Below are 21,893 nucleotides of genomic sequence, written 5' to 3'. Positions count from 1 at the left end.
AAATCTCATTTGAGAGGTGTTATCTGGGACAGGATGAGCAAATTCCACAAATGGAGCCTGCATTTCTTGAAATCAATAAAACCTGCCTTGGGGGTTTGCTTCATTCCTCACTTCTGAGCAGCTGAGCAGATCCTGTGATCCCTGATGCAGAAGGAAAAATTCAGACTGCAAAGGTCACTTTCCTGAAGTCCTTTAGCACTGGAGACTATCTGTTAGGGAAGCAGAAACAACCTTGGGTTATTTTAAACCACAAGTTCCTTAAATTGTAACCTCAAGTTTGCACCCAGAAAGGAAGTGGTCGAATCCTCCACTGAACAACACAGTCCAAATGCAATTCCCCCCCCTTTTTTTAAAATAGTTGCTATTGTTAAAAATCAGTGTGGATTATTTTATCTTGTAATTTCTTCCATACGGTGAGATTCCACGGTCTAAAGTACTCACTGAATTATTGTCTTTCATGCAATCATTAAAGATAGATGTTACTAAAAGGGAAGCTACAACCCCTAATGCATTCTATCTCAACACTCTGTACTTTAAATGTGTAGACTTCAACTCCCAGAACTCCCCAGCCAGATATATAGACTTCAACTCCCAGAATTCCCCAGCCAGAATTCTGGGAGTTGAAGTCCACACATCTTAAAAGTTGCCAAGGTTGAGAAACACCGTGCAAGAATTTGCCTTAATCACGAATCAAAGGGCCACTTTAACCCACCGCGTTCATGATTTCCCGATTAAGCCTTTTTTTTTGATCTGAAGCCATAATTAAAAGCGAGTCCATCGACGCGGCAGACGCCAAAAAGGCGCAAACTTTCCCAGCCGCGTGGGCTCGGGAAGCCCTCGCGCACGCGCACTTGGCACGCTCAGCCTGCGGGCCGCAAAGGGACGATCCCCAACGCGGCGTTCGCTCTTCCCGCTCGCGGAGGGCCTCTTCTTACGCCTGCGCGAGGGCCCGGACGGAAAGCGCCTGCGCTTGGCCGAAAGCGGCGAGGATTGGTCGGCGGCCGGGCAAGAGCGGGCTTTCTCGTCTTCTCCCGGGGGCGGGGTTTCTTCGGGGGGGGGGGGGGTGGGCGGGGCGGCGCAGGCGCAGCGGCCCCGCTGGGGCGCGTCGTCGTCAGTCGGTCCGTGCAGCCGCCGCGCTCGGAGCTGGGCGCTCCTTCTCCGTCCGCCGCCGCCGCCGCCTCTTGCTCGCCTCGAGTCCGGAGCCCCCAACGCGCCAGCGCAGGCTATGGTGGATTACCACGCCGCTGGGCAGCCCGCTTACCACTACAGCGGCAACGGCTCGGGCATCGGCGACTACATGGCTCAGGAGGACGACTGGGATCGGGACCTGCTGCTCGACCCCGCCTGGGAGAAGCAGCAGCGCAAGGTGAGGGCGGTCTCGAGCAGCGTTTCCCAACCTTAGGAACTTGAAGATGCGTGGACTTCAACTCCCAGAATTCCCCAGCCAGCTCTGCTGGCTGGGGAATTCTGGGAGTTGAAGTCCACGCATCTTCAAGTTCCTAAGGTTGGGAAACGCTGGGCTCGAGAAGCCGCCGCCAACTGCAGAATCGGGAAGGCGAGGGCGCCTCTGGGCATGGGCAGAGCGCTTGCTCTCCTGGAAGGCAACGCAGGGCTGGCCCGCTTCCCCTCGCCTGCCCGTCCCGCGGGCATTCTCGGAGGCTCGCCCTGCAAAAGAGCCGGGGCACAACTTTTGGGGGGGCTCCGGTCGCGTCTGGCGGCTGGAGAGGGAAAGGCGCCGGGCGGGGAGGAAGGAAGAGCCGGTCCGAGTTTGCCGCCCTCTGGATTCGCCTTCCCGCCCGGGGCTTGGCGGGGCAGGCATGCCTAGGGGGTGGGTGGGGGGCTGAGTGGGGAGAGAGAGAGGAGGGGGACCCGGGTTTCTGGGGGGGGCGCCATCGCGGCGGCTCACCTGACGACCAGGCGCGCCTGATCCCCGCGCCAGGTGCGGTCCGGGGGAAAGGACTGGGCTGCCAGCCAGCGCCAGGTTGGGGCAGCGCGATCCGCCAGCCCTGCTGCCTGGGAGTGGTACTGAGTCAACGGCCAGGAAGGAGCCCGTTTGGGGGCGGGGGGGGGCGGGGGAAGCAGGGCACTTGGCACCTCCACGGGGTGCGCCTGGGGCGAGGGTGGGGGGCTGGGAAGGGGAGAAAGTGGCCATGGCTTGGAGGGTGGGCCGGCCTTCTAGGCGTCTTATGGGTTTTGGAGTCCTGGCTTGGATGTGCAATGCAGAGGTTGGAGAGAAACGGGGCTGGGGGTGGAGGGGGTGGGGAAGAGGCTCCAGGGGAGCGTGAGAATTTGGAGCACCCCAAGTTGGCATGGAAGCTGCACCCTAAACCGCCCCAGGCAGGGGCAAAGGACTAAATCAGGAAACGTGGCAGGGTTTGACCCCACCAAAGCTCCAGAGGATATTCCATTGAAGGAAGATAGGGATCCTTTGCTCCATGTTGCCATTTGGAGGGGCGTCTCAGGTGCTTTGTATGTGGGCACCGGAGCCAGCCTACCAGGTTGGCTTGGAGGCTGCCAGGCGAATGGCTCTGTAGACTTCAGGCCTGTCCGGGCGAGACCCGGAAGGGCAGAGACATGTGAACCCGTGATGTCTGGTCTGGAATGCTGCATGCTTGCAGAGGGGCGGGGAGGGGCGGAGAAGGTGGCATGGCTGACCTGGACGGTGCCCGTCAAAGGAATGCCTATCTGGATTGGGCTAGGCAGAGGTCAGAATTGGATTACCTTCCTAGAGGGCATGAAGCTTGGCTGCCAGTCAGGGTGACTGGTGTTTGCCTATGAAGGGGGGGGGAGGGCAGGGAGAGAAAGGAACAGTAGCGCTGGGTGGGGCAGTTCCATTTGCCTGCCAAAGGGCTGCCTCCTCCCTCCCTCCCTCCCTCCCTCCCTAGACAATTATTCATCCAGCAGTGTGGGGTGAGATGTGAGATTAGAGCTGCTTTCCCCCATCTTTTAAGCTCGTGGAGTGTGGGAAAAACTGACTTTTTAAAACTGCAATCCCGCTCCCTGGGAGCTTGGAGCTACTGTGAGTCGATTGGGGTGCCTCTACATCTTCCAAGTGTAAAAAAATGGGTGTGTGTGTGTTGGGGGGGGCTCACTGTGGAGCAAAATTCTCCTAATCGTCCTTCTGCCCCATATAAGCCATGCTTGGAATAGTCACTGTCTTGCAGAAGAGCAGAAAATCTTATCAGTTCCCACCACCACCTTCCTGATTTGGCTTACATTTGAACAATACAGTATAATTCCCGAGGGAGGAACTGTAATTATAAATATATGAATAAATATATGTTGTTATAAATATGGCTATGTCAGGTGTAATAATAATGCAGTACAATTATAATTTATCCCAGGCACTAATTTTAGATGATTGCTGCCTTTTACTTCGTTTCCCTTCCCCCCCCCTTTTCACCCCTTTTGTAGTTAGAAGGCACCAATGTTGCCTGGTTTTAGTTGGCCCCGGGATCAGAGAGTTCCTGTCGCGCCCCTTTACTGTGTCCAGCCTTGTCCCCAAGGTCAGCTGTCATGTCCGATGGAGCTGACCCATCCAGTTGCTGGCTACAAAAGCAGCAAATAATCCCTGCCTCTTACTTCTACCGCCAGTGATGTAACAAAATAAGAGAGTTGAATGGGATCTTGGAGGTCTTCTAGTCCAACCCCCCTGTCTCAATCAGGAAACCCTATACCAAATGGTTATGCAGGTAGTCCTTGACTTACAACAGTTCATTAAGTGACTCTTCAGAGTTGCAACGGCACTTGAACAATGTGACTTATGACCTTTTTCACAGTGTCCCCGTGGCCACGTCATCAAAATGCAGACGCTTGGCAACCGACTGCTATTTATGACGGCTGCAGTGTCCCAGGGTCACGTGATCCCCTTTTGCCAAGCCAAGTCAATGGGGAAGTGAGAATCACTTAACGACCGTGTTACTGATTTACCAACTTCAGTGATTCGCTTAACAACAAGAAAGGTCATCAACTGGGGTAAAATTCACGTAACAAATGTTTTGCTTAGCAACAGAAATTTTGGGCTCAATTGTGGTCATAAGTTGAGGACTACCTGTATATGCAAACAACAGTTTCAGGACCGTCAGAAATCTTAAAACAGCAGGGCGTTATTTCTTTTGCAAAATGCTCTGCATCTCTGTACATTTGTACATTTTGGGTGCAAGTCTCTGCCAAATCCAGGTTGTATTTTTAAACTCCTCCCAACTCCTTCACCCCTGAGTCAGAGGCATATGTATGCATTTTGGTGCCTAGAATCTCGGAAAATTGCATAATTGTTATAGCTTCAGAGAGCGAGGCTTGCTGCAGGCGGCAGAGATGTGAACTCCGAGATGTTTGAAGTTGTTGTGTTACTATTCCCCCCCCCTTGACCTTGGTGGGTGGTCTTGTTATGGCAGCGTGGGTGCCTCTGAACCATTTGTAGATACACAGATTTCACTTGTTTGTTAAAGCTTATTGAGGAATGCAAATAAAACCCCAGGTCTTTAACAAGGGTGAGCGAGTGGATTGTTTCGGTTTTGTGTCTGTGTGTAGGGGGATTTCCCCCCCATTCCACTCTGGTTTCTGTCATCTTGCTATTTTTTATTCCTTATTTTTTATTTCTTTGTTTTTCAATTGTGCATTGTTAAGAGACAGGTAGCATGCAAATTAAATACATTAAGCTGTCAGCCACCCAGAGTGGCTTTTCAGATGAGGTGGACGGCAGATAAATTTAATAAATAATAATAAACCAATAAAATAGTTCCGGGTGGTTCCTGTTATGAAGTCATCAAGGGCTTTGCAAGCATAACCACGATGTCATGATTTTCTCGTTCCTCCCTCCCATTTATTTCTGTCTGAAATGATCCTCTTCTAGCTCTGAATTGGCCAAACTAGCTTTCATCTTCTGTGTAGCGTCAAGCACTCTTCCTTTTCTTGAGTCAGTCCTCGATTTACAAAAGTTCATTTAGTGATGGTTCAAAGTTACAACGGCATGAAAACTTATGACTTATGACCGTTTTTCACCCTTAGAACCACTGCAGCATCCCCATGGTCACGCGATTTACATTCGGATGCTTGAGAACTGACTCACATTTACGACGGTTAATAATAATAGAGTTGGAAGGGACCTTGGAGGTCATCTAGTCCAACCCCCTGCTTAGGCAGGAAACCTATACCATTTCAGACAAATGGCTGTCCAATCTCCAGTGTTGGAGCAGTCACAACTTCTGCAGGCAGGTTGTTCCGCTGATTAATTGTTCTGTCAGGAAATTTCTCCTCAGTTTGTCAGGAAATCTCTCCTTACTTGCAGGATCATGTGATCCTCTTTTGTGACCTTCTGACAAGCAGAAAAAATGGGGAAGCCAGATTCACTTACTAACTTAACAACTGCAGCGATTCACCTAACAACTGTGGCAAGAAAGGTCGTAAAATGGGGCAGAACTCACTTAACAACTGTCCCGCTTAGCAGCAGAAATGTCGGGCTCAGCTGTGGTCGTAAGTTGAGGAGTTAACCAGGATTGGAAGGATGGAATTTCTCTGGCGGAACCGTGGTTCTGCCGAGTGCAAATCAAGGATAAAATAAGTTTCCCTTCTCTGAATTTGGAATTCCTCCAAGATTTGGCAGGAGGCCGCTTTCTTGCCCTGAATTCCAGCATGGCTGGCTGGCTGGCTTCATCTAAACTCAGGACTTGTCCTTCGCATATTTCTGGGCAAATATGAGGCAAGCCAAACCTGGCCATCTGGTTCTTCAGTGAAGGGATGTGAGTTGCCAGTGGGTTTAAGGCTGAGTGAGCAATGGCGGCGGTCCAGATTCCGAATTGGCAGGAGAGAAATTCCCTACAGGTCACTTTTTTTGCGAACAGGGACCGCGATGTTCGAACACAGGGAATAGTTTTGAAGCTTTGTACTTATTCCCCACGCCGAAATTAAGGAACTAGGCAGAAGTCGAGACCCCCAAAGCAGTGCTTCTCAACCTGGGCAGCTTTATGGGGGGGGGTGTGGACTTCAACTCCCAGAATTCCCCAGCGAGCCATGCTGGCTAGGGAATTCTGGGAGTTGAAGTCCAGCCCCTCATAAAGCTGCCAAGGTGAAGAACGCCTGCACTAAAATAGTAGCCACGCTAGACTCCTATAATACTACGCTGAATCAATGCCAGCTCCGAGCAGCTAATAGATTTTCCATGTTTTTTTCTGGCATAGCTGTGGCTTGACGCGAATGCCAGCGTCTGCTTCCAAATGCTGCTTGAGTCAAAGTTTTTGGAATAAAGGCCCCGGGGTGTGTGTGTGGGGGGGGGGGCAAGACACAGGACGAAGAAGAGGTGCAGCCTTCAGAATGTTAACCCGTAGCAGAAATACACCTGGCTACGGGGCTCGATGCCACTTTTGTTCCAGTGACGTGGCACCTGAGCAATTTCCGTGGGTCTCTGCCACTCGGTAGAATTGGCCCGATTTTAGAGTAGCGTGAATTTTCCCGCCAGTGTTCTGCTTCAGGCTGTAAATTGGAAGTGTGTGTGTGTTTCCCTCTCCCTCTCTCCCCCTCCCTCTCTTGCTCTCCCTCCCCCTCTCTCTCTCTCCCTCCTCCCTCCCTCTCTCTTTTCCCCACTCTCTCTCTCTCTCCCCTTCTCTCTCTCTCTCTCTCTCTCTCTCTCTCTGTGTGTGTGTGTGTGTGTGTGTAGGGGGGCTCTAGGTTCCATGTTTGAACCAGCCCGCAAATCCCCTCCCTCCTCCCTCTGTGTGTGTGTGTGTGTGTGTGTGTGTGTGTGTGTGTGTGTGTGTGTGTCAGCCAGCAAAGCCACCTCTCTGCATGTAGACAACAACAACAACCAGACAATCTGGTGGGAGGGGAACTGACAAAAAGGGTTTGCTTGTGGTTTTTGTTTTTTTGTAACTCTCCCTCGCTTTACCTGCAGGCCTGACTTTCGGCATTCTGGTTTTTGCAGAGCACGTGAAAATGAGTGGAAAATTTGAGGTGCCGGAGAGCCCGTAAAGCCTCTCCTTTTCCATTTTTGCTTGAGATGGAAGGGGGAGAAGACTTAAAAGAATAACAGAAGTAGGAAGGGACCTTGGAGGTCTTCTAGTCCAACCCCCTGCCCAGGAAGGAAACTCTATCCCATTTGAGACACATGGCTGTCCAATCTCTCCTTAAAAACCTCCACAACGTCTGGGGGACAGGTCATTCCTTTGATTAATTGTCCAGAAACTTCTCCTTAGTTCCAGGTTGCTTCCCTCCTTGATTAGTTTCCATCCTTTGCTTCTTGTCCTGCCTTCGGGCGCTTTGGAGAATAGCTTGACTCCCTCTTCTTTGGGGCAGCCCCTGAGATACTGGAAGACTGCTATCATGTCCTTCTTTTCATTAAACCAGACATGCCCAATTCCTGTAACCGTTCTTCATGTGTTTTAGCCTCCAGGCCTCTAATCATCTTGGTTGTTTTTTCTTCACTTTTTCTAGAGTCTCAACAAAAAAGCTGGGAAGAGCACCCACCTACTCATGTTCTCAGTCATCCTTAAAACACACTTGTACAGGTGGTTCTCAACAGCCACAATTGAGCCCACAATTCCCGTTGCTAAGCAGGGAGGTTTGTTAAGTGAATTTTGCCCCGTTTTTATGACCTTTCTTGCCACATCTGATAAGTGACTCACTCCAGTTGAGAAGTTAGTAACATGATTTATTAAGTGAATCTGGCTTTCCCCATTGTTTTTTGTCAGAATTGATGATCACGTGACCCCCCGGACACGGCAGCCATCTTAAATACATGCCAGTTGCGTCTGAATTTTGATTGCAGGGATGCTGCAATAATCATACACGTGAACTACAGTCATAACTCACTTTTTTCAGTGTGGCTGTAACTTCAGATGGACGTTAAATGAATTGTTGTAAGTTGAGGACCACCTGTTTGTTATGTTGTAAGCTCACCCCTGTCCTACCCTGGGTAAAAAGAAAGAAGAGCAAATTGGTCCTTTTTGTTCACATTGTGAATCTGGTTCTTTCCTACCTTGCTTCTCCCAATGTTCGTTATTTTATCATTTATTTAAGAAATTTTTGTGTTACTCATCTTGCCCAGATGACTTGAAGTGGCTGCGTCAAACTGTTAAAACAGTAAGCGAAGACCATCAACTGCCTGTTGGAAAATCACCGCTTTGCCCTCTAACCGGGTTTGCCTCTCGGTGACTTCCTGAAGTTTGTCTTCTGAAGCAAATCTGTCGTGTTTCCACTGACTTGGTGAACCAGTTTCACAGTTAGGTGGTTGGATGGGATCTGTTTTGCATAACTGCTTCAATCCAGCTGGGTTGCTCAGGGAGCAACTGTCTCTTGTTCAGACAGTGTAAGGGAGAAACATGAGTGCATTTGGGGTTTTGCGAACAGGATGAACAGTGCTCCTGCCCCTGGAAATTGTGTGTGTGTGTGTGTGTGTGTGTGTGTGAGAGAGAGAGAGAGAGAGAGAGAGAGAGAGAGAGAGAGAGAGGGGTGGCAGAGAAGTGGCAGGGAGAAACGAGCTTGACCAGGGGTCTTCAAACTTGGCCCTTTTATGACTTGTGGACTTCAACTCCCAGAATTCCTCAGCCAGGCACACTGGCTGAGGAATTCTGGGAGCTGAAGTCCACAAGTCATAAAAGGGCCATGTTTGAAGACCCCTGAGCTTGACCATGATTAAAATTGCTCCCTTGGGGAACATCATCGCTTCAAAGCACCGATTTATTAAACTTCACTTTCTCCAATCTTGATGATTTGTAAGGTCTTGGTTTGTGGTAATTTTATTTGTTTAACGAACTGTTTGAAATTCAGGTGCTTGGCAACTGGCATGTATTTATGACTTTCTTAGCTGGAATTGCTTAATGATTCTGGAGAACAGGTTGTACAATCAGACTGGATCCACTTTATGACTGCATCGCTTTGCGAGAGACATTCCTGCCCCAATTGTAGCAATAAGTCGAGAACTACCAATATGCATTTGAAGCTTAGAAGTATTTCTGAATGGCTGGCTTGATGGATATATACCAAACTAAGTTACCCAGTTTGATTGGGCAATGCCCCCTCTGTTTGGACACAGTGGCACCCTGGACTGGTCAGTGAAAAGCTTTCTGATGTGAATTTCACCTTCAATTAGTTAATTAATGCCAGGATAGTTTAAAGGTATTTTTAATAGTGCATTTCCTGTTTATGAGCATAGGGAAGAAATCCTGTTAATATTGAATTGGAAGCATGTTTGAATTTTTACATCACAAAAAGGCATGGGATTGCCACCCCTCTGAGGGGCAGGCATGTCAAATGCTATTGCCAAGGTTTAAATATTTAATGTTTAAATTCCTCAATCAGGTGGATTTCTGTTGCCCATAATTGGGGGATGAAATACCTTGCAAAAACAGGCTGCTGAAGGGTGCTGAGTTCCTACTGTTTGAATGCAATGGGTGGTCCTTGTAGAGATGTAGGACCCCCCACAAATGGATGGGACTCACCCCATAGCTTTTGTTTTGATGCATTCTGCAGAGCTGCCTAGAAAAAACACAATAATAAAGTTTGCAAAACTAGCAGGATTCAGGTTTTGGAGTTTTGGTTTAATCGGAGAGAATTCCCGGTGGCACTTAATGGGCCAAGCACTTCCAGCAAAAAAACAAACCACATTTGAATAGGAAGGTTTTTCTTCCTGGCTTTGAAAAAGAAAGGCACCAAGCTGATAGCGGAAGGGTATTTAAGTGCCCACTTGAGTGGATATCAAAAGTTGCAACTCAAGAGAAGCAACATAAAGTGGGAATGAAAACTGCAACAGGCTGTCTGTCTCTTGGCTTGGGGAAATTGTTCTGTTTTTTCTAGCACAGGAGTAAGCAACCTTGGGTCTTTTATGACTCGTGGACTTCAACTCCCAGAATTCCTGAGCCAGCACAGCTGGTTCAATCGATGTGGTCGTAAGTCAAAGGCTACTTAGAACAGAGGTCCCCAATCTTTTGGGCACCAGGGACCAGTTATGTGGAGAGAGGTTTTTCCACGGACCGGAGGGTGCGTGGTTTTGTGTGCTGACTGCATCCCATGGATAAGGCTTTGCTTGCTTGTGCGGACCGGTTGTTGGTATGCCTCAGCCCAGTACCGGTCCATGGACCAGGGGTTGGGGACCCCTGACTTAGAATATTCTTTTTTTTTTGACTAGCTGAAAACAAGGCAAGCTAAAGTAACTTATGGAGGCCATGTGTGAATACGTTGTGCATCGCGTGTCAGGCGGTTGCGTGTTTAGTTTTAGGAACCGACTGTCGAGGATGTTTAGTCTCGCAGTGACACCTCTGCACCTTTTCAGTAGCCGCTGCCTTTGCCGGCTCTTGTCTTCTTTGCCGTGGAAAATAAACAGGAATTGCCCTGTCTATTTTCTAGTGTTCCCAGCCTGGAGAAATATCTCAATGGTTGTCTGGAGACAGGAAGTCAAATCTTGGCTCAGAAGCACCTTGGCACCTTCCTCACATCCATCTCTTACAAAGCCGAGACCGTAGGTTTCTGGCAGTTTGGCTGCTTGGGCACTTAAAAATAAAATTATTATTGTTATTACTATTTTGCTTGAGTTAGTTTGGAGAGCGGGCAGGTGATAGAGTGCCCGAGTCGCCAGTCATGATTTAACTTTTATGGCGCTGGAGCACATCCAAGCCGTGAGATATTGTGGCTGCGATGGGTTGCTTATTCATGCGCCTTGCAGGACATCAGTTCTAAAGATGCTGACTTGGCTCTAAAGCAGAGTTGAAACTCAGAAGAGGCCAACCGATCTATTTTTTGATTTCTGTGTAGGAGTCGACGTGCCTTCAGAGTGGCAGTCTGTGGGTGTGTTTCAAGACCCAATTTTAGGACTGTTTGGTTGGTTAAGCCAATCTTTGCACCTTTTGGTCATGCCTATAGAAACAGTGTGAAGGGGTTCCATGCCAGCCAGCAACTTGTACCCCGATTCTGCTTCTGTCCTTTGTCTTTAACCTCATTGTGCTGAAATCCCATCAGCAGCATCCGTTGCTCAGCAATATGGGAGACGCTGGCTTGGACTGAAGAAGGCCGCATTTTTCTTGCAAGGAGATGAGAGGCTGGGGTGCGCCATGCACGGACCCTAAAGGTTGCCAGTAGAAGGGGGCTCAGAAGGCGCGCCTCCTTCCGCTTAGTTCGGACAACCTCTTCTTTCACAGACGGACTCAACTCTTAGAGCTAAATTGCTTCTTTCTAATGCAAGCCTCCCCAAGTTGAGAGATTCCTGGTTTAAAAATGGAACAAGGCTCAGTTTTAATTTGATTCAATGTTTAAACATGCAGCTAGATTGAGTTTGATTCCTGGTTTTAAAATGGAACACAGATGAATTTTATTTTGAGTCCTGGTTTAAAAACGGAACACGGATGAATTTTATTTTGATTCCTGGTTTAAAAATGGAACAAGGCTCAGTTTTAATTTGATTCAATGTTTAAACATGCAGCTAGATTGAGTTTGATTCCTGGTTTTAAAATGGAACACGGATGAATTTTATTTTGAGTCCTGGTTTAAAAATGGAACAAGGCTGAGTTTTAATTTGATTCCTGGTTTAAAAATGAATTAAGCCTGGGTTTTAATTTCACAATGCATCCTCTCCATGGTTTGCTGAAGACAATTCTGGATTCACAGCAGGCGAGGAGCTATATTCCAGCCTTTTTGTGACCGTTGGTGAAATTACTGGTGAATGAGACAAATTTTCCATTTTGGCTTTGACCTCTGAGGGTGGGGTGGTGGTTTCCAGCAAGTTGTGCCATCTTCAAAACTTTTGGGTGACCTTCTCCAATTTCTGAATTCTCCAAGAATGACTTGCTGACCTTCTTTGGAGATGTTTTGCCGATTTCTCTTCTGTCCCACAGGTATTATACCTGCCTGGTTTGGTTCAGCAACTAAACAGGGCAGGTAGAGACTCTTGACGGATAGTTAGGATTGCAGGGAAAAAAAACAATTGCAACCAGTCTGCCTTCCATTGAGGGCCTGTATATTGCACGGATCAGAAAGAGGGCTGAGAAAAGATCTACGGAAACCCACCCCCACCCCCCAATATCCTGGACATAAACTGTTTCAACCCCTCCCCTCAGGATGCCATTCTGGGGCATTGCATGCCAAAACAACTACTAGACACAACAGATGTTTTTTTCCCTTTGTGCCATCACTGCTGAACACCTAATTCCCCCAGTACTGTCTTACGCCTAAGTATGTTTACCCATTTTTGTATGTGTGTAGTGTTATTATCCTTCATCTTCTTATTGATATTGTTATGATTATGATTACTCTGTTGCTTTGCATGCCCATTGAGAGCTTCTCCACCAGAGACAAATTCCTTGTGTGTCTAACCAGCCTCGGCCAAATAAAGTATTCTGTTCTATCCTATTATTTTGGGAAGTGTTAAAAGACGCAGAGTGGTTTCCCGAGGGCCCCCCCCCCACCCCATGTCTTGGGGTTGTTTTTGGCTTTAATCTCTTTCTCAAACCTGTCCTTCCTTCCCATATTAGGAGACAGCCGTAGACATAAAAAGGCACATTGGAGACGGGTAGAGCAACTTTTCAGACAAAGATCTGAGGTTTTTTGTTCTTTTTTTTTTTAAAAAAGAACAAGGCTTTGTCTGCACTGAGCATCTTTTGTTCTTCAAAGTTCTCTCCGAAGTTTTCCCCTCTCTCTTTTTTTTTACTCCTCCCCTTGTTTTCAGGTGTCTTGTTGCAGTAAGAAACCCCAGCCAAATTCCAGAGTTGACTTAGAAAATGAACATTACAAGTGGGGGGGGGAACCCAGCCAGAGAGATTCTCCAGTTCCTGGTTAGGAATGTTTGCCTAATACTTTCTAAGCCAACAGATGTTTTAAAAAAGCAAGAGCTTAATAATAATAAGGGTGGGGGGGGGGGGGGAATCAATACCCAGGAAGGAAAACTTTGACCCTGCTGTTGGAGCCCAGAGTGCTGACAGCTTAACAATGCGCACAGAATGCGGAAGTTGTGTAGCCGTCAAGCCTGCAATTTGTGGAGGTTGTTTGGACCATTGATTTCTTCAGTGAACCGTCCTTGCTTTCAGAAACGTTGCCAGGACGAGTGAATTCCTGACGTCTCCGAAACCCTGTCCTTGCCTCGCGTGAGCGTTGTCGCCTTCTCACAATTAATGGTCCTTGACCTGGTGGAGATAGTAACAGTTGCTTGAAGTCCTCTGGGTTGATGATGGCTTTGGATATAGATAGGGGACTCCTGGCCAAACCGCCACAGCCGAAGTTCCACTTTGCCTCCAGGACAAGTTGGCCTCCGAAGAAAAAACGTTTCGCCGTCTGGCAGTGATGGTGGGACAGGAAAAGGGTTTTAATTACAGGCAAGCTAAGGGATTTAAAAACACAATGTTCATAGGTTTCCGAACTATCGTTGATTAATTATAAGTAGAGCTCGTTCTGCACTTACGAGGCCAGCGCTGAGCCCAGATTTTTGTCGCTAGGTGAGACAAACTTTCTTGCCACAATTGTTAAGTAATAATAATAATAATAAAGTTGGAAGGGACCTTGGAGGCCATCTAGTCCAACCCCCTGCTCAGGCAGGAAACCCTGTACCATTTCAGACAAATGGCTGTCCAGTCTCTTCTTAAAAACTTCCAGGGTGAAACACTGCCACTGTTAAATCAGTAACCCAGTTGTTAAAGGGAACCAGTCTTCCCCTTGACTTTGCTTGTCCGAAGGTCGCAAAAGTGGATCACGTACATGACCCCGGGACACTGCAACCGTCATAAATATGAAGAAGTTGCCAAGCGTCCAAATTTTGATCAGGTGACTACGACGGTGCTGCAACAGTCATAAGTCTGAAAAATGGTCATAAGGCACTTTTTTCAATGCCATTGTAAATTCAAACCGTCACTAAACAAATGGTTGTAAGTTGCAAGATAGATAGATAGATAGAGAGATAGATTGATGTAGGTGGGTAGGTAGGTAGGTAGATACAGACAGACAGATAGATAGATAGATAGATAGATAGATAGATAGATAGATAGATAGATGATAGATAGATGTAGGTAGGTAGGTAGGTAGGTAGGTAGATATAATATAGATGCAGATATTATACATGTGTGTATGTATTATATAATCTCCCTTGACCCCTCCTGTAATTAGCCAATTCTGGCAAAACCATGACATCATTTAGAAGGGTGATACAATCTTGTAGAGCTACATTCCACCGGTCCAGTATTTTCACAGACGGTAAGGTATGGCTGCAGGGGTCTCGTGGTGCTGGGGCGTGCCCCCTACTCCCCTTGTACAGACTGTGCAGCAGGGAGTTGTTTAGTCAAAGCACCGATGGTGTCATATCTGTGCCTTGAAGATCTCATCTCCTTGTTGACCTCACTCTTGGCCTTCCGTCAAAAATGATGCAGCCGTAACGGTGTTGGCCAAAAGGCTAAAACATCAAGAATTCAGCTGCCTTTCCACGGGAAAGTTGATCATGCTGTAGCTTCCCTGCAGAAATTCAGGTGGTCCTCGGCTTACGGCCACAATTGAGCCCAAGGGTTCTGTTGCTAAGCGAGGCGGTGGTTAAGCGAATTTTTCCCCCGTTTTATCACCTTCCTTGCCGCAGTTGTTAAGTGAATCGCTGCAGTTCTTAAGTCAGTAAAAGGGTTGTTAAACGAAACCGGCTTCCCCATGGTCTTTGCTTGTCAGAAAGTCGCAGAAGGGGATCACATGGCCCCGGGGCACGGCGACCGTCTTTAAATACACGCCAGTTGCCAAAGCGTCCAGATTTTGATCATGTGATCGATCACAGGGTTACTGCAAGGATGAAAAACGGTCACAAGTTGCTTTTTTCTGTGCTGTTGTAACTTTGAACAGTCGCTAAGCAGATGGTTGTAGGTCAAGAATTACATTTACCACCTTAAAAAAAAAGATGGTTGCCCACGTTTTCTTCCCAGTTGCGAGCAATATTTTTGGTGCTACGTGGCTTCATCCTTCCTTGACAACCCACTTCTATGCAAACAAGCATGTGACAGGACATATTTTGCTCAACAAGCCTTTACTTGTCTCTTAGCCTGTCCTGGATGGTTTGTTTCTTTCAGCCAGCAAAGCTGAAGGGGTAGCTACTAAAATTTTCATGGCCGGATGTATAATTCAAAACAGTGTTTCTGTAGAGCGGCCGGTAACTAAATCCAGTTTTCCTCCCCTTCTCTGGTCCCCGGTGTCTGCTTCTCTCCCCACTTCTCCCAGCAAACAAGTTAGCTTTTGACTTCCCATGGCGTAGCTTTGTAAATAATTAAACCATTTTTAGAGCTAGAACCCCGTCTTGGAAAGGAAAAAGAATTCCTTTCAGGGGTCAGGGAGTGACGCGGAAATTTGGGCAAATACAAAGTTCTCTCTGCCTGGCTGAGGAATTCTGGCCGTTGAAGTCCACAAGTCATAAAAGGGCCAAGTTTGAAGACCGCTGGTGCAGGACCACTTCCTTCCTTCCTTCCTTCCTTCCTTCCTTCCTTCCTTTCTTCCTTCCCTTCCTTCCCTTCCCTTCTTTCCTTCCTTCCTTCCTTCCTTCCTTCTTTCCTTTCCCTTCCTCCCTCCCTTCCTTCCTTCCTTCCTTCCTTCCTTCCTTCCTTCCTTCCTTCCTTCCTTCCTTCCTTCCTTCCTTTCCTTCCTCCCTCCCTCCCTCCCTCCCTCCCTCCCTCCCTCCCTCCCTCCCTGGATTTGATCACAGAAGGAGAACCAAAAGTTCTTCCTTCTGATCCAGCCTGTGTTCCTGTAGGCCCCAAAGATGCGTTTGACTTCAACTCTCAGAATTCACCATGCAGCATGGGAGTTGAAGTCCATCCATGGTGGGTGGAGAGTTCTGGGAACTGAAGTCCACATATCTTGAAGCTGCTCAGGTTGAGAAACTGCTCTAGGCCCTGTCAGGGCCTAGCTGTTGATCGTTATCTCTGTTTTCAAAGGGTTGGGGGATTACGTAACCCGTACATTGTGAAAAGAGGTGTTGCATGCTTGTGGGAACCTGTGGTTGGCACGTTTGCAAGAAGCCCCAAGAAGAACCATTGCTTGAAAAAGAGGGATGAGCTGCCCATTCCAACCATGACTGATAGTTGTTACTTCGCCCAGGTCGCTGACTGGATGGATGAAAGGCAGGGAAGGGCATCAAACGTCATAGCTGGAGACATGTTCAAAAGAAACTTCACGTTGCAGCATTTATCAAGGATGGGGAAGCATGAAACACAAGCGAAGCGGTCCCACTTCGGCCAAGTTTTTCCACGATGCGTGGGACTACTGACTCCCGTAGTTGGTTTGTGGGAATGTTGTTGTAATCCAGCCTGTTGCGTTGATGACTCAGAGGTGAGGGAAATGCAGGTTGCTTTCAGGTGTTCAACCAGATGATTTTCCCCCTAGTGCTTCTTGCTCGGAATCGGCCTGGTTGACCTCCCCCATAACTTCTCCATAAAAGTGAAAGTCCCTTGGAGCATCTTTGGAAAGCCCCTTGATCACCGTTTCTCAACCGTGGTGACTTTAAGATAGGTGGACTTCAACTCCCAGAATTCCCCAGCCAGCAGTTCTGGGAATTGGAAGTCCACCTCTTTTAGTCACCAGGATTGAGAAACACTGACCTAGAGAGAGCACTGCCAAACTCTAGGGCAGAGACAGGCAACCTTGGCTCTTTTATGACTTGCGGACTTCAACTCCCAGAATTCCTGAGCCAGCCATGCTGAGGGGAATGGGAGAGGTTTCCATGCTGAGCCATGCTGGCTCAGGAATTCTGGGAGTTGAAGTCCACGAGTCATATAAGAGCCAAGGTTGCCTACCCCTGGTCTAGGGCAACCTTTGCCAACTTGGGGCCTCCAAATCAGCTGGATTCTCGCAGCCATCATCCCCAGACACCCCTGGGCTGGCTGTTGGGGAATTTGACCCGTAATCACGTTGGGAACACATCCCTTCCTTTAGGTTGGTGGACCCGCGAAGCCTGAAATCTCAAAGTCTCTGCCTTCTTCTACGTGCTGCTGGATGGGGAATTCTGGGAGTTGAAGTCCACCTGTCTGAAAGTGGCCGAGGTTGAGAAATGCAGCCTCAGATGCTCGTTTGTTTGTTTTTAAGTTTCAGCATGTCTGGTGAAGCTGGTTAGTTTCATACGGGAAAGGCCCGTCTCTTCAAGAGCCTTCCAAAGCGGTTCCTCAAAAGCGACGCGCACCTGTTGACATCTGCCCAGACATTGAGCGAGACCTTCTTGCAGGGGGAAGATCCCGCTGACTGGCGGGGTTGATCTCTGCCACCCTGGCCTCTGTTTTTCCATGCTCCCCCCTCCCCAAAGCTGCTTCCTGCTGACGCTCCTCCAGCTTTGCCTAAATCTCTTGCTCAGAACATAAACCAAATTACACGCTTCTGCAGCCTAATAAGGCAAAAGAATGACAGGAATTCTCTGTGGCTTTTCCCTGGAGCTGCTCTCGGGGGCTTCAGATGTGATGGCGAGTGGGGGTGGGTGGGGGGGAGGGCGATGTTGTTTCAGAGACACAAAGGACGGAGGTGACGTCTCGGCTGAAGGGGGTCCCGGCGAGTCCTCCCAGGGAGATTTTTTTGCACGGAGGCTTCCCTGCTCTCTCTTTGAAGGCCTGGGAAGAGCAGAGCATGGAGGAGGACCAGGCCCTTATCTTGGTCCAGCATTCAGGGTGGCGCAGTAGCCATTCGGATACCTCTGAAAAAATGTCTCACTTAGCAACGGAAATTTCTGGGCTCAGTTGTGGTCGCAAGCCATAATAAGTCTTGCTCAGAAATTTTCTCCTGATTTAAAAAAAAAACAAAAACACACCATTTGGCTAAAAGAAGCAAGCTACAGTTAACTCTTGTGGTTTTCCTGCAAGAGCACAAAAGCTAAAGAGGCACATTTTTTTTGCGGGCGCGGAAATTTTGCAGGTGGGGTTTTAATTTCCAGCAGGTTTTGCTCCGTTTCTGAGAATTTCCCCTGGAAACCGGTGTGTTCTTAGCCGAGCTGGTCCAACCAGCCTCGGCTTCTCTCCTGGGCTATTTTGGAAACTGGTCCTGGAGAAGATAAGGCCGTGTGTCTTAGGTAGGGATGGTGGACCAAGGTGAGGTATATACACACACAGCTGTGTCAGGAATCTGAATGTTGTTATAAAGAAGGTCGCTTCCTGCTAATGGACTATGCCAGCGGTCCCCAGCCTTTCCATCTTGGCGGCCCTCTTGTGAGAATGGCAGGTGCTCGTGCGCACGCACAGCTCCATTGGTATGAATATAACTTTGCACACGAGCACCCTCCGTGCGCGAGAGCACAAGCGTACTCCGCTTGTGCGAGGGGAGGACGCTTGCGTGCAAAGCTCCATTTGCACCAATGGAGGGTGCGTGCCTTCCGCTTAAGTGTCCTCGCTCACGCCAGTGGAGCTCCGCGCGTGAACCCCAGCGCCCTCCGCTCATTTTGTCTCTTGAGAGCGTGCGAATCCTCCTTGCATTTTTTTGGTTCCTTCTTTCCTGGGTCCAAAGGAAAGGTGCAACGATCTTCCGCCCGGAGTGGGAAGGAGGAAAAAAAGGGGATCTGATGGCGTTTTGGACAATAATGTCTGGCCCACGTTGCGGAAGAAAGAGGTCGTGTCTGAGCACAAGAGGCTAAAGCGTGTTGTTGAGTCATCCCAGCCATAACCAGTTGAGGTCACTGGTTGTGTTTAGCTCCAACATCAAAGGAAGTCTAGAAACATCCTGTTCATCTCGCCAGCGAAGATGCAGGCCGACCTCTAGCTTTGCCAATAGGCAGGCTTTCAGACGCCTTTAGGAGAAGCCGCTTGAGTCCATCCTGGCTGGCCTCTCTTCCCCGTCAAACAAAAGAGGAGAGTCTTTGCTTAGCCTGCTGTGCAGATCACCGGACGTCCAAAGTGCTTTGTGCAAGGACCAACGTGGAGTCTGGCACTTGGCCCCACGCCTTGTTCTGGGCCAGGGCTAGGCAACCTTGGCTCTTTTATGACTCGTGGACTTCAACTCCCAGAATTCCTGAGCCAGCTGGAATTCTGGGAGTTGAAGTCCACGAGTCATAAAAGAGGTTGCCTACCCCTGTTCTGGGCCATGCACAGGTTTCGAGGGGGAATGGCCCGTACATTCTCCATGCAGCCCTGATCATAGCCAGTCAGGTCAGGAGTGTCAAACTCGCAACGTCCCGTGACGTGTCATGACGTATCACAACTTTTTCCCCATTACCAGCAGCGGGGTGGGCGCGGTTTCGGCATGACACATCAGCCCATGGGCCGGCAGTTTGACACCCCTGAGCTAGGTCTAGTTGGTAAAGCACTAGGAGATGGTGAATTCTAGACCTGCCTTAGGCATGAAAGACAGCTGGGAGACTTTGGGCCAATCACTAGGAGCCAGTGAGTTCTAGTTCTGCCTTAGGCATGAAAGCTGGCTTGGTGACTTTGGGCCAAGCACCAGGAGATGGTGAGTTCTAGAACCATACCATCTTAGGCATGAAAGCCGGCTGGATGATGAATGCAGGCTGGGGAATTCTGGGAGTTGAAGTCCACAGGTCTTAAAATTGCCAAGGGCAGACAGCCCTTGTTTTCAATCCTTTGGATCCCGCAGAGGAAAGCCAATTGAGTAGTTCATGGTTAAATGAGGATTTGCGAACTGGATGTCCCTTACCCTAATTGGAAGGATGGACACCACAGTTTCCCTTTGTGATTGATTCATCAGGGTTTGCAGGCTGAAGAATTCAGTTTCACCTCCTGTGGAATCAAAGCATCTTGTTGTGGAAGTGGGGTGTGTGTTCGCACACAGATTTTGCACACTCCTATCGGGGGAGTGGGTGGGAAAGCAGTGGAGGGGTTTAGGAATAACTGCAGCAAAATATAAGATGATTTTTTCAGTTTATTCCTTGCAAGAAGGATGACCTCAGTATGATGCAGCTGTCACATAGCAGGCTGCAAAATAAAATGCTATGTGAGTAGCAGGCTTGCTTTGGATAATGTCGAACATATTGCAGATCAAGCTAGGCTGAAACTCCAGGTAGTCCTCGACTTACGATGAGATCTGGATTTCCATTGACTAAGTTGCGCCAAATCTTACCATTATTATTATTATTATTATTATTATTATTATTATTTTGGCCACTGTTCTTAAGCAGGTGTCTGCAGTTGTTAAGCGGATCACAGGGTTGTTAAGCGGATCACAGGGTTGTTAAGTGAATCACATGGCTGTTGAGCATATCCTGCTATCACCATTGACTCTTCTTGTCGGAAGCAATCTGAGAAGCTTGCAAACGGTGATCACCCGACTCTTTTAGATGTTGCAATATACACCATTTGCCAGGAATTTGAATATCTTGAATATGGGGATGCTGTGACGGTCGTAAGTGCGAGGACTGGTCATGAATTACTTTTTTCGGTGCTGGCTGGAGTACTGTTGAAGTCCACACATATTAAAGTTGCCAGCTTGGGAGACATTAGTTAATTGAAGGAACCTGGAGCGTGCCAGTCCTCGGACTTAATGACCACAATTGAGCCCAAAATTTCTGTTGTTAAGTGAGACATTTGTTCAGTGAGTTTTATCACTGTTGTTAAGTGAGTCACTGCAGTTGATAAGTTAATTTTTTTTAAGTGAATCTGGATTTCCCCATTGACTACCCCAAGGACTACCTGTAGTTAATTTTTTTTTCCAGGCAGGGGACGTTGTTCCGGGTTTTGGACCTGCATAGGAATCATGGCCACTGGACTGAAGTCTCCCCCTCCCCCCAGTTGTGATTAAGAGGAGGTGACAATCCAGTACCATATATGACCTCTTCTTGGTCAAATTCATCCACCATTAGTCATTAGTTTTTTTTCCCCTTTTTTTTTTAAGGCTTTGTCACAGCCTGGAACTTTTTTCATTCCACTTATGGACATGGAGCTCACCCTGAAAGATTGACACCTCCCTTCCTGTTCCTTTTCTTTCTTTTTCTTTTTAAATGGAATCTGGAGATCAGATTTTGCAGAGCAGGTTGTTCCAGGCCTTATGGCGGGTTAGCTCCCCAATGGTGCCTTGATCCCTGAACATTTGGCGTATTTCTGCCCTGTCCTCCACCTAAGCTTTAACTGATGGTGCAGGATCTGCCTTGAGACATTATTTGCTTTCTGCCGAAAAAAATGAGTAGACTCTGGACTCTGGTTGAAGTAACTGTTTTTTGGCGGGCGTTCCTGGTCTGGCATGCAACGGGAATCTGAAGGCATAAGCGATAATAAGTGTAGCTTTGGGCCTTGGGTTGATCCAAAGGAGTTAATTTGGGGGTTTTGAGAGTTTGGGGTCTTTGGCACCCAGAAGTTCATCCTGTAGATCGGGAGTGGGCAACTACGGTCCCTTTACCACCTGTGGACTTCAACTCCCAGAATTCCTGAGAGTTGAAGTCCATAGATGGTAAAGGGACCATAGTTGCCCATTCTTGCTGTCGACTCTCCCTTCGGTGCTTCGGATGTGATCCTGGGAGAAGCTTCCCTTGAGTTCCTCCCCCAAGTCATCTTCCTGAAGCAAACCTGGGTCAGATAAGAAGGTCAGTTGTAAGGTGGGTGTAGCTGACAGCCTTAGTGACGTCTCCCTCTGTGGAGGGCACGGAGATGACCTTGGAGGAGCTTGCAGAGGCTGTAAACCAATCGTGAGCTGAATCCCGGAGAACAGGAAAGGGTGAGAAAGAAAGTCAAGAGTTGCTCGCCTTGACCTTCTTTGGTATTTTATTTTATTTATTTGTATCTTGCCTTTATTATTTCTACAAATAAGTCACAGGGTCGAACATACCCAGCGGGCCTTCCTCCTCTGCCACAACAACAACCCAGTGAGGTGTGTTGGGCTGAGAGAGGGAGACTGCTCCAAGGTGACTCAGCAGACCGTCATGCCTAAGGCGGGACTAGAACTCAGCATCTCCCTGGGATTGGTCCAGAGAGTCACCCAGCTGGCTTTTTGTGGCTATGTCGGGATTAGAACTCGTGGTCTCCTTGTTTCTAGCCTAGCGCCTC

General features: G+C 48.3%; 1 protein-coding gene across 2 annotated transcripts in view; it reads left to right on the top strand.

Moving 5' to 3' along the window:
• The first annotated feature begins 1,018 nt into the window (after positions 1–1,018).
• The window catches only part of ACTN4 (actinin alpha 4), a 74,587-nt gene continuing 53,712 nt past the window's right edge, over positions 1,019–21,893 (top strand). For both annotated transcript variants that reach the window (XM_081334231.1, XM_081334230.1), the window contains exon 1: positions 1,019–1,366. In XM_081334231.1, coding sequence (XP_081190357.1) covers positions 1,226–1,366 — 141 coding nt within the window. In that variant the 5' untranslated portion in view covers positions 1,019–1,225. The remainder of the gene's footprint in view (positions 1,367–21,893) is intronic.

Source organism: Vipera berus, assembly GCF_964194415.1.
Source record: "Vipera berus genome assembly, chromosome: 9".
Taxonomy (NCBI): domain Eukaryota; kingdom Metazoa; phylum Chordata; class Lepidosauria; order Squamata; family Viperidae; genus Vipera; species Vipera berus.
Note: the sequence above shows the minus strand (reverse complement) of the source record. Positions and strands in the feature narration are given on the sequence as shown.